The sequence below is a fragment of the Phaseolus vulgaris genome, chromosome 9 (assembly GCF_051622355.1).
Source record: "Phaseolus vulgaris cultivar YP4 chromosome 9, ASM5162235v1, whole genome shotgun sequence".
NCBI classification, from domain to species: domain Eukaryota; kingdom Viridiplantae; phylum Streptophyta; class Magnoliopsida; order Fabales; family Fabaceae; genus Phaseolus; species Phaseolus vulgaris.
The window spans coordinates 14,189,771-14,201,915 of NC_143506.1; the positions used below are offsets into that span (position 1 = coordinate 14,189,771).

At 30.0% G+C, this 12,145-nt stretch overlaps 1 protein-coding gene across 2 annotated transcripts; it reads left to right on the forward strand.

The window, feature by feature from the left end:
• Nucleotides 1–207: 207 nt before the first annotated feature.
• On the forward strand, nt 208–4,294 carry LOC137821046 (metal transporter Nramp2-like). 2 transcript variants are annotated; one of them, XR_016515541.1, is made up of 5 exons: nt 289–947; nt 1,505–1,641; nt 1,801–1,935; nt 2,058–2,453; nt 3,352–4,294. XR_016515541.1 is itself a non-coding variant. In XM_068625459.2 (4 exons), the coding sequence occupies exons 1-4, from the start codon at nt 373–375 to the stop codon at nt 3,571–3,573; spliced, it is 1,587 nt and encodes a 528-aa protein (XP_068481560.2). In that variant the 5' UTR covers nt 208–372; the 3' UTR covers nt 3,574–4,294. The 2 variants fall into 2 exon arrangements, 1 of the variants encoding a protein (XP_068481560.2); XM_068625459.2 differs by having other exon boundaries at nt 208–947; nt 1,801–2,453.
• Nucleotides 4,295–12,145: the final 7,851 nt, after the last annotated feature.

Sequence of the window (12,145 nt, forward strand, 5' to 3'; positions counted from 1 at the left end):
ATAATGTCTAAAGCGACTTTCTTTTACCTGAAGTACCATCGGGGAATGAAGTGATGTATAAATTGTAGTAATAACCGCACACCTGACAGAAAAAAAAAATGATGGTGAAATAAATGATCGAACGGCCACAGACGCAGACGGTGCAAGTGTTTCTCAGAAGAATGACGAAAATAAGGCCTTAATTGTGACGTGTCGCTACGCTGTTGGTTTAAACCGAGCGATTGCATCTAGGAATGGAGTAGAGAGTAACTAGCTACACAGGCCAGATGCTAGATAGATCCGTATAAATAGGTGCGTTGAGTATGCACACGTAGCAGGCCACCTCGAACTGGCTTCCTCCGCCGCCCGCGCACGCCGGAAAGTTTGATCAGAATGAGTGCTCCGTCGCGAGAAGAGGAGTCGAAGGAGGACGAGAGAGACGAGGAGGCGAACCGGCTTCTAGAGGAAGCAGGAGCGGCATCATCATCATCATTGGGAGAAGATGTGGCATACGAAGCGGGGGAGAAGATCCTGGTGGCGGATTTCGATTTTGACACGGTGGACGATGCGAACGTTCCTCCTTTCTCATGGAAGAAGCTGTGGCTCTTCACTGGGCCTGGGTTCTTGATGAGCATAGCTTTTTTGGATCCGGGGAATCTTGAGGGGGATCTGCAGTCTGGGGCCATCGCGGGCTACTCGCTCCTCTGGCTCTTGATGTGGGCCACCTCCATGGGCCTCTTGATCCAGCTTTTGTCCGCCAGGGTCGGCGTCGCCACGGGCCGCCACCTCGCCGAGCTCTGCAGGGATGAATATCCCCATTGGGCCCGCCTTGTGCTCTGGTTCATGGCCGAGCTGGCTCTGATTGGCGCCGACATTCAAGAGGTCATTGGAAGTGCCATCGCCATCCAAATTCTTAGCCGAGGCTTCTTCCCTCTCTGGGCAGGAGTTCTAATCACTGCTTCCGACTGGTATCCTTCCTTCTCGTTTCTAATTCCACTCGTTTAACTCATGTTTCGATAAACTTTTTGTGTATACCCGAGGATAATAAGAAATTATCTCCTAGACTAAAATCAATGCATTTACCTCAACTTTTGGAGAGAGCCTTGCATTCAAAACTATTTTTAGTTGTTAGAAGAAATTTGATTCATTTTACCCTTTTATGTCGTTTTCCTATCAAAAAAAAGTTTATCCAAATTCTTGACGTTCGAATTCCACCGGTCAAGTTTTGAGGTGGTTTTTGTGATATTAAGCGGCTGTTTGTTAGGTTTTGGTTTCATGTTTTTTAATTCTATTTTTCCTGTTCAAATTAGTTGCTCTACAAGTTTATTTTTAATTGATGCATTCACAATCTCATTTTAGTTCATGGAAAATTTTATTTTATTTTCTGTTCTTATTATTTTTTCTATAAGTTTTATGTATCATTGTTTGTAGTGTATTGTTCCCTTTCATTAATTGCTTGCAAGCTTTCTACTTTTCATGTCAGAACGTGTTTTAACTGAAGTATATTCTGTCTGTTGTTGAGCAGCTTTTTCTTTCTATTTCTTGAGAACTATGGAGTGAGGAAGTTGGAAGCTGCTTTTGCAGTTCTTATTGGTGTTATGGGTCTTTCTTTTGCCTGGATGTTTGCTGACGCAAGACCTAATGGACAAGAACTTTTAATGGGTAAGTTTCATGTGATGTTGTGGTTGAAATATCACTTTTCGATATGACCCATGTGTTCTTTAATAGCTTTCCCTTCTCACTGGTGTTTCAGAAGTTAAAAGATAGCTAGCCTTTCATAGTCCATGGGTATAATATAACTGTGTTTGTTCCTTTTGTTAGGTATTTTGGTTCCGAGACTAAGCTCAAAAACAATTCGTCAAGCTGTGGGTGTTGTGGGTTGTGTCATCATGCCTCACAATGTATTCCTGCATTCTGCTTTGGTTCAATCAAGGAAGGTTGATCCTAAAAAGAAAGGTCGGGTACAGGAGGCTCTCAACTACTATTCAATTGAGTCTTCAGCTGCACTTTCAATCTCCTTCATGATCAATCTATTTGTCACAACAGTTTTTGCTAAGGGTTTTTATGGAACAAAGCAGGCAAAACACATAGGACTGGTCAATGCAGGGCAGTATCTTGAACAAAAGTATGGAGGAGGAGTCTTCCCTATTCTTTATATATGGGGAATTGGGTTATTGGCAGCTGGCCAGAGCAGCACCATCACTGGCACATATGCTGGGCAATTCATAATGGGGGGCTTCCTCAACCTTCGTTTAAAGAAATGGATGAGAGCATTGATCACTCGAAGTTTTGCTATTGTGCCAACTATAATTGTAGCTATAGTTTTTAATAGATCAGAAGCGTCCTTGGACATTTTGAATGAATGGCTCAATGTGCTTCAGTCCATGCAAATTCCCTTTGCTCTGATTCCCCTCCTCACGTTGGTCTCCAAAGAGCAGGTCATGGGAACCTTTAGAGTTGGACCTGTTCTTGAGGTTAGTTAATCATCTCACTGTTCTTTCATTTTGTTGATTGTTAATTATAAGATCTACCTGAAGCAACTTTCCTCGTGGTTCAAAGTTATGTTTCAGTAAGCGAACAAAAGTAAAGCTGTCCAATGTTTTTGCTTTGTGTCTGCGGCTATAAATATATTTTTTTCTGTAGTTAAGGATGGTTGTCTGTGAGGTTTGACAGCCAGAGCCCAATCTGATTATGAAATCTAGAGTTATTTAAGATGTATGTTGGTTATTCAATAACAATCTATACCTGTTTGCTGGGTAAAGCTAGAAATAGATCTGCAGTTATACTTAAGAGAGTGATGCATGGTTGATGCCTGATGTTTCTCTATAGTTGCTTCTATACCCTTTCTTGTTTTGCTGCTTAGATGCATTTGGTTTCAATGATTTTCATGTGAAGGTGAATGTAAAAATATATGTCAATTCTCCAGTTGAATTTCTGCAGAAGAAATGATCAGCAAATATTAATTTAAGTTACTTCGAAGATCTGTTTCTGTGAAGTGTAATGTGAAGATGTTTGAATTTCAGTTCATTCTTCTATAGGGAAAAATAGAAAAATTATACAACTCCTTGCTTGAGTTCATGGAGTCCTAAAGTTTTAAGGAATTGACTCTTAACTGTAAGGAAAATTATTGCTACACATTGACTTCGATTTACATAACTATCGTATGGTTTACATTAAAATCCTGCACAAGGATTTGTTCCCATACAAGATTCACATTCTCGTGGCCCTCTTTGTGGGAATTAGGTTGATGTAGAAGTAATTTAAGGAAAAACGATGAGCAAAAATACCATATTCATTAAGTATACTGATTTCAAGATTACAAAATCTTCTCTATTTTTTCCATACTAATGTTTACTTATTTTATACTTGTAGAGAGTAGCATGGACTGTTGCTGGACTGATAATAGTGATTAATGGGTATCTCTTGTTAGATTTCTTCATTTCTGAGGTGAATGGCATTTTGCTTGGTCTTTTAGCGTGCTCCTGCACGACAGCATATATTGCGTTCATTGTATATTTGGTTTCACAGAGCGGTATTCTTCCTTCCGCATGGGTTAAGCGTCTTCCCAAGGGATTTTCTTCAACTGGGAATTAATTCAACAAAATTCACACTCTGATGAAACACATGGAAATAGTACGGCAAACTTCTGCTTGACAATTTTGCATGAGTTTTGCTTCATACACCATAAACTTTATAGAGTTTCTCTAGCCATGCAACCTGGATTAAAGAGAATACAAGGTCAGATAGGGGGAAACACCTAGTTTTAACTGCACTTCAATTTTGCAATAGCCTTACAGCGTTTACCTTCCATGTGCAACAAGATGGATATACCTTCAGTATGGAAGACGTGGAGAGAGCATCATTACAGCTTGCAGGATAGATTATAGATTTACCGCACTACATACCTGCCATTCTTTTTCTAACAAGTTGTGAATTGCTCCATTATTCTTTGATGTATACAGTTTGTATTTAACTTGGAACTGGCACATGTTCCTTTCATGAAGGAACACAAAGTACATTCTACCTGCTGAGGGTAGAAAGGTAATCAAGGCAGCAGACATAAGTTGTAGGGAATACTCAATTGTAAGATCTGGAGTACATTTGTTTTACTATTTTTATGTTTTCTGGTTAGTTGATCTCACTCACCTTAAGTGAAGGTGCTACTCAGTTGCTGAGCAACACACTAGCAAACTGTTAGAGCCTTAATCTGATTAGGATATAGTTAATAGGTTACTTTTTAGTTGAAAAGTAAAAGGTGCTAAACCAATTTGATGAATTACTTGTTGAATATATGTAAAAGAACTCATTTCTTTTATTGCTATCCATCTTTCACTCAATTTTGAATAAAAAATATTTTAGGTAACCATTTCATTTTTTTTTCCACTAGTTTCTTCTTTTACTAAATAACTAATTTCTTTGGTGGAATCTACCTCAGACTTTATTTTAGAAAGACTAGAGCTTGAATTGGCTCGAGTAGTTTCCTAGAGTTACGAACAACACTTGAGCACGAAAGTCACCTATTCCCAAGGTCATGCATTCACTGGGTACATAAACTCTCATTGATGAAGGTTTTAAAATAATCTGACACAAAATCTTGTGTTTTAATAATAAAATTAATTTTTGATATCAATATGCCTTTTAAATATTGATATCAAAGTAATATTTAATTCTTTTTCCATAGCCTCTATTTGCTTCAAGGGTTCTAGTATTGTAGAAGAAGGATGTGAGGAATGTCTATAATTTTGATTAAGGGATATGCCGGTAAGGGAGAGAGTGGATTCGTGTGTATAGAAATTTTACTTTTCCTTCTCATGTGTAAAGATTGGAAAGGGAAACCACCACATAGGATGGTGGTGTTTTTTCATTTTATCCTTACTTTTTTCTTTGTCATTCATGCAATAATATATAGAATAATACCTTTTGTTTCTATTATTTTTCGATTATATTGTATGATATTTTATATTTTGTTCTATATATTTTTTTTATAAATAAATTTGTTGTACAATTCACTCTACATATAATATTTTTTTATTATAAAATTTCTGTATAATTATGTATTTACATACAATCTAATTCAATGAAAAGAAAAGATTTTCAAAATGTATAAATAAATATAATGGTAAATTTTTGTATGCTTAGATAATATTATTTTTACAATTTTTTTCATGTTTCAACAATATTAAATAACTTGTATTTTTTTCGAAAATAATTATTTAATAGTACCAAAATAAATTATTCCATGGTACTAAAGATAATTTATAATATTTTAATTAACTCAATCTACACAAAATACTTCATATTTTATTATTAAGATATTTTTAAATACAAAGGTAAATTTGTAAACTTATATTTTACACATTTTAAACAAATCGAAAAAATCTTCTCAGAACCACCATATTACTCACCAACTTCAATCAACTTTTCTCACAAATTCACTCTAATATATCAAAATTTAAACACACTCACTTTCTTCACAATTTTCTCTCAAATCCTCATCCATCTATTCCATCAAATCATCACACATCCCCTCCCCAATTCAAACACAATATTTAATAGATAATGTTATTGTTTATGTTATGGCAAAGTGGATTTTGAATTGTGTGAAACTTTTGTGATTTACAATTTCTTCTTGGTTCACTTAGCATCTTATGCAACTTCAAACATGTTGACCCAATTATACATCAACACTATCTAGAACTTTAACATTAGCATTTTCACCATCTTAACTCTAATCACATTCATTATGTTTTTCAGTAATAACAAAAGGGGATAATGGAGATGTTCTAGTATTCTTTTCCACACATTTGACATTTGTAAGGAGTTGTGTCCCTTCTAAGATTTGTTCGATTAGAATTCTCATATGACTTTCTTAACTCTTTGGTTGTTCATACATCTTTTTGTACTATGGTAGCATGATTTCATCATATTCAATTTTAAGCCACATGACCTTAACTCACCTTAGTTTTTGTTTCCACAACCACAAAGGCTATTGTCATGTACTGAACTGGTCATTCGGATCTCTAATAACAACAACTAGAAATTACTCACTAAACTTTGTTTTTAGGTGACTCCTATCAACCCCAATCAACGGTGGAATGTAGACTTAGGATGTGTTTGATTCAAGGTGAGTTCTCTACACGAGGATGGAAAAGAGTGGATGATTTGTGTTTAGGAAATTGAGCCGATTTGGCAACTGAGCCACAAAATAGCAAGAGGGCAAACAAAGTAACAAAAAAAATATTCATTTCATTTTTAGAAATCAAATTATTTATAATTTGAAACAAATTCCGAAATTCCAAACTACCCTGTATCCAATAAATACCTAAAATTCTCAATAATAATCCAAAATCCCCTACACGATTAGTTACAAATGCTTTTTGAAAAGCATTTGCCGCAATAGGACGGGTGAAATCCAAACACATGTAGAAACTACTTAGTTAGAGTTGTAAAGTGAGTGACTGACATTTCCAATTTATTTACACATGTATTTGTCACACAACTTCACCTTAACTCTACTTCATATGACCACAATTGTGAAAACTATTTCATTTCATTACATACTACTCTATCTTTTGTAATTAACTTAACATTTTTAGTCTTGCAAATTATAATCCTTGTAGAACAATTAGATATGAACTTACCAATTATATCATTGTAGAACAATTACATATGAACTCACCAATTAAATCCTTGAATGTCATCTCTACAATTGTTACTTCTTATTTTGTTGAGTAGAATTTCATCCACTCACTTATAATTGACACTTGTGTTATTGAAAACCCTACCACGTGTTATTTAGCAGAATTATATACCTAGTTTACATTAAGTCAAGAATAAGTATTTCTTTTCTTAGAAAATAAAATAAGTATTTTTTCTCTTAGAAAATAAGCTAGACTAGAACCTATATTAAACATATTTAGTTAGAAAATGTTAAACTATGAATATTATTATTTTTTAAATTTTAACCTGTCAATTTATTTTGAAAAATATACATAAATATTTATTATTATTATTATTATTATTATTATTATTTTAAATATATTATAACATATAAACTATATTTATTTTCTTTTTAAATGTTAAACATATTCATCTATAAAGTATACACACTTTTAGTTAATTTTATTGAAATATAAATTTATGTCTCATTTAGATTACTTATTACATAATACGCTTTTGAACAAGTTACACTAATGTAGTATTAAACTTTTTTTTAAATATAAAACTTTCAAGTTGGGCATCACTATACAACTTGACATTCTAGGTAGACTGACATCCCAAGTAACAACAATTATCTACCATCACATGAAAAAAGTATTATTAAAAGAGAAAAGATAAAGAAAGAAAATATGAAAAATATATATGGAAAATTAGACTAAAACTCATACGTTAACGACATATACATTTTCATAAAGAACTTTAAGAATAGACTAAATGGAAGCCTATTATACCAATGAAATGAGCCTCTATGAATAAATCATAAGTTAGCAAACATATGCGCACACACATTCCCTTCACAAAAGATATGAGTAACCATAAACCTTATTTTCCCACAGTAATTAAGACAAGTGTTACACCGATTACGAAGTATCCACGGAACCTTAGTCCTAGCAGTAAATGCAACACTAACCAAGGCAGAATCACATTCAAGTCATACATTAGTAATACTCATCTTTTGAGTTTCCTCCACAACATATATAACTCCATAAAACTCAACAACTAAAACAATTTGAACGTCAATAAACGCAGAAAAATCACCAATAAACTCTCTCATACTCTCACGAAAAATACCTTCACACTAGTAACAAGACCAAGATAACCCATAGTCGTATCATTAATGTTATTTTTAACACAGTCTAGTAAAGAAAACTCTCATCTAACTGGAAGAGGATGAAGAACTTTACCACCATGATAAGTTAGATGTTTAACATACATATATTTTACCTTTATCTTCATGTTAAACTATTATAAAGTAAGTCTTTATACATATTTGTAAGTCACACCTGTATTTTTTTACATCTTCGGTCAAATTTTAAAATTGTCTTCATAGGTAAAAAATGTTTTTAGACCTTATACTTTAACTAAGAAAATATGGAAATAAAAATATGAAAATAAAACTTATGTCATTGAGGAATATTGTTTCAACTTTTATCAATGTTGTGTTGGCTTCTTGTTAAGTAATATACAACTAATTTTTTTAAAAAAAATACAAAGTAACTATTATAGAAACAATTTACAAAAGGAGTTTATAAAGTGTGAAATTTTGAACAAGAAGGTGAGAAAAATTCTAGTTCATAAAACCATATTATTAAATTATTATGTCTTGTAAATATTTGAAGTAATTATGAGATCATTAAAAAAAATTTAATTTATATCACTACAAGAAAATCATAAAATATAAATCAATTTTATAGACAAAAAATAATTAGTTGCTATAGTAACTAAATTAGAGACCATTACTAACCAAATTTTTGGTTTCTAAATTAGTTTATATTATTGTTAAATGATTTCTAAATTGATATTTAATTAACAACCAAAGTTTTTGCTACCAATTTAGAATCTAAACAATTGGTAGTTAAAACCTTGGTAGGTAATTAGATATCAATTTAGAAATTATCTAACAATAATAGAAACTAATTTAGAAACCAACCAAAAATATTTTTAGTTTCTAAAATGGTCTGTCATTTAGTTACTATTGCAACTAATTATTTTTTGTCTTGGTTTCTATTTCATGATTTTCTTGTAATGTATATACGGAAGATTGTATCCTATAAATTTATTTATTTATTTCACTCACTTATTATAAATGTTATTTTTCACTTTATATGTTTCTTATATTCCAAAATAAACTTTCATGTTAAGTTTGTTAAATAATTTAAATTTTTTCCCTTCAAAGCACCATTTAAATGGTAAATAAATTTGTAAGAAAAAATATTTCCAAGACCATGTTTATATAAATAAAAGTAATATAAGACGTGTGAGAAAGTAAAATTAATTAAAAGTATACTTTTTTTATAATACTTCAATATGTACTTTTAAATATTTGTAAATAACTACAGATTTATTTTTTAAAATATATTTAAAATCACAAAAAATTTAAATTTAACACGCAAACAAGGCACATTTTTTTCTATCTTTAACTAATAAAAAGTATGATTATAAACATTCGAGATTTGAATGTTTAAATTCATAAGTATATATTAGTTATTTAGCAATATATTTATACAATAATGTTTTCTCATATGTTACATGACAGCGAATCAAAATTATTTCTAGTAAGAAAATTAACATTTTATACTTTTAATCCATTGGACATGGATAGTTATATTACTTAATATAATTATAATCAATAGTTTTCATTATTTCAACATTCAAATTGTTAAAACAAAAAAAAATTGATAGTTTAAATAAAACACATGTATGAGATTTTTTTTTTAATTTCTATTTCTAAATAGCGGTTCAATTTTTCTTCCCATGAAAAATAAATTATATTGATTAAGATAATAATAACTAGGATAATTTCATAATTTGAATATTCATATTGACAACAACATAATATTTCTTATTTAAATGGAGAACTTTTCAATATCTATTTTGATTTCGTAGCATAAATAATGTATAATAATAATTTAATATAAGTTATAAAATAAAAATCACATTTAAATCATAATATAATATATTTTTGTTTTGGATAAATTACTTTTTATTTATTTATGGGGTCCAATCTGCAGTCTCTATTTTTTTTTCTAGTTGTGGCTCCAAATCCAATTAATTCAACGATTTCCCGAAAAAAATGTAAAGTTCAGTAGAATATTAATAACGGTATCATAAAAATAAATACTAATTATAGTTTATAATTAGTTATAATTTAGGTGAATCCAAAAAAACAACAGAAAATTGGTGGAAGAAACCTACACCCTTAAGGGATGAACAATAAAACCAGAATTATAAATAATATAGAAAAAAAAAACTTAATAGAGCTCACTCTTGATACTATACTCAGTGGTAACATCAAATACTTTAACCCTATTTAGTATGTTGATTTTGCTTTATATAAATGAGATCTAAAATAAATTTAAATTAATAAAACTTTTTTTTGTATATATATAAATAATTAAAATAAATTTGTAATCTACTCGTAAATTTTTAAATAAACATTGTTTAATAGTAAAATAGTGAACCGCCACTATAATTTGGCATTTCTATATAATATTCATGTATCTATTTCATTATTTACACCAAATTTATTTATTATAAATTAAACAATAATTATTTTTTAAGAAACTAACTCTTTTAAAGTGAATATAAAATGTGTTCAATTATTTATTAAATATATTAATTAAACATATGTATACTAAACATTATAACTAGTAGAAGATCTTGTTAGTCACTTTTTAGACATTAGTTATGTAACACCCAAAAAAAAATACAACTAACTATTACAATAGAAGTTCTAACCATTTTCATACAAATTTGGATTTTTTCAAAATATTCTTATTACAAGATTATGGCTCATAAGAATACAAATATTTACATACAATATAAGGGTTAAAACACCATAAAGCCTTCCAAGACCTCCTACATCTGTATGATTATCTGCTTGTATACGTATTACAATCATCGCAGTTCAAACACAACAAGAAAAACAAGAGTAAGCTAGTGAAAAAAAAATTATAATATACACAATTAAATCAAAAGAGAAAATCAAATTACAAGGATCAATTTCTCAATTATTCAATCTTCTTCAAATCCCAGCATAAACACAATCACATAAATCTCACATGGATCTACACATCCAAGATATTCAACAAACATAATAACATCTGACGCCTTCCAGAAGACTTGTATTAAGTAAGTCTTACCAAAGTCTAACACCTGATCCAAAGATTACCAGCGAATCCAAGGATCAGGGTAAGTTCAATACAACTCAAACCGTGCATCTCATATGTCACGGTGTGCATGAACTCTCCCATTAACTTCTCACCACCTGATATCTTAGTCTATGTGACTTAGATCATCATAAGCCCGAAGATCTCCGTTACCACATAGGCATCAATACTTAATACACAATAAACATCAGTCCATACATTATCCAAAATGTATGAATTCAATTCCATATCATTTTCATCATACAATATCATCCAAAACACGATTCACAACATTCAAAAGTCTATTTAACATAAAAATAACATTTAAATACTAAACCATCAAAATCTAATATTTCTACAAAAAAAAAAACAATTTATTTACGGTAGAATTCCATAGATAATGTATCCATAGGTAATTTAATATACTTTATTTTTAAAATTTTAATTTACAAATATTATTTTATGCCAATTATAATTAAAGTTAAAACTAAACTGCAACAAGTGGTACTCAAAGCCAAGTACCTTGAGAAATGTGCAAAGAAGCTTTAACCATTACATCAGTCAAGTTTTATTGTCATGTTATGATTATTATTATACTTATTAGTATGATTATCAATATTAATATAATTAATAAAATAAAAATTAATAATATTATTCATATATTAATTATTAAATATTCTTAATATTATTAAATATTCTTCTATACCTATATATAAAGGGGATTTCCCATTATAACCGCTTTTTGGTGTACACAATGTTCTTTCAATTCTACCCTTATTTAATATATATCATTTTATTAATACAATAAAGTATTTTGTCACTTCATATGAATTATTTTTTTAAATTAATATTAATGTACAATTTTTGTATGACTCCCCCACTCTTTTCTTAATTTCTTATTTTAAGGCAACAACATAGAGAAAGAGAGAGGATACTCTCACACATTTCAACATCAAATCTCACATATCAAATAAAATAACCTCCATTTTTAATCATTTTATGCCCTTCATTTTTTGTTTTTCAATTTTGACTCATCTAAAATTATTTTTGTATGTATATTAAATTTCTATTATCATAAAAATTGAGTAAAAGAGAAAAATGTGAATACAGGTGCATTTGCGCTTGTGTTTCCTCTAGTATTAATAATATTAGTAAATATTATTAATTATTATTTATTATTATTTATTATTAATTTTTTTAAATATTATTAATATAATACTAATTATATTATTTATATTATTAATTTATAATATTAACAATATGTATACTTATTAGTTATGATTATTGTTATTTATTAT

What these genes read in the sequence shown, in the direction of transcription:
- LOC137821046 (XM_068625459.2), top strand. Translation starts at nt 373, where the DNA reads ATGAGTGCTCCGTCGCGAGAAGAGGAGTCGAAGGAGGACGAGAGAGAC. An exon ending in CTAATCACTGCTTCCGACTG is followed by an intron (nt 948 to 1,504) that starts GTATCCTTCCTT and finishes GTTGTTGAGCAG; the next exon opens with CTTTTTCTTTCTATTTCTTG. An exon ending in TGGACAAGAACTTTTAATGG is followed by an intron (nt 1,642 to 1,800) that starts GTAAGTTTCATG and finishes TCCTTTTGTTAG; the next exon opens with GTATTTTGGTTCCGAGACTA.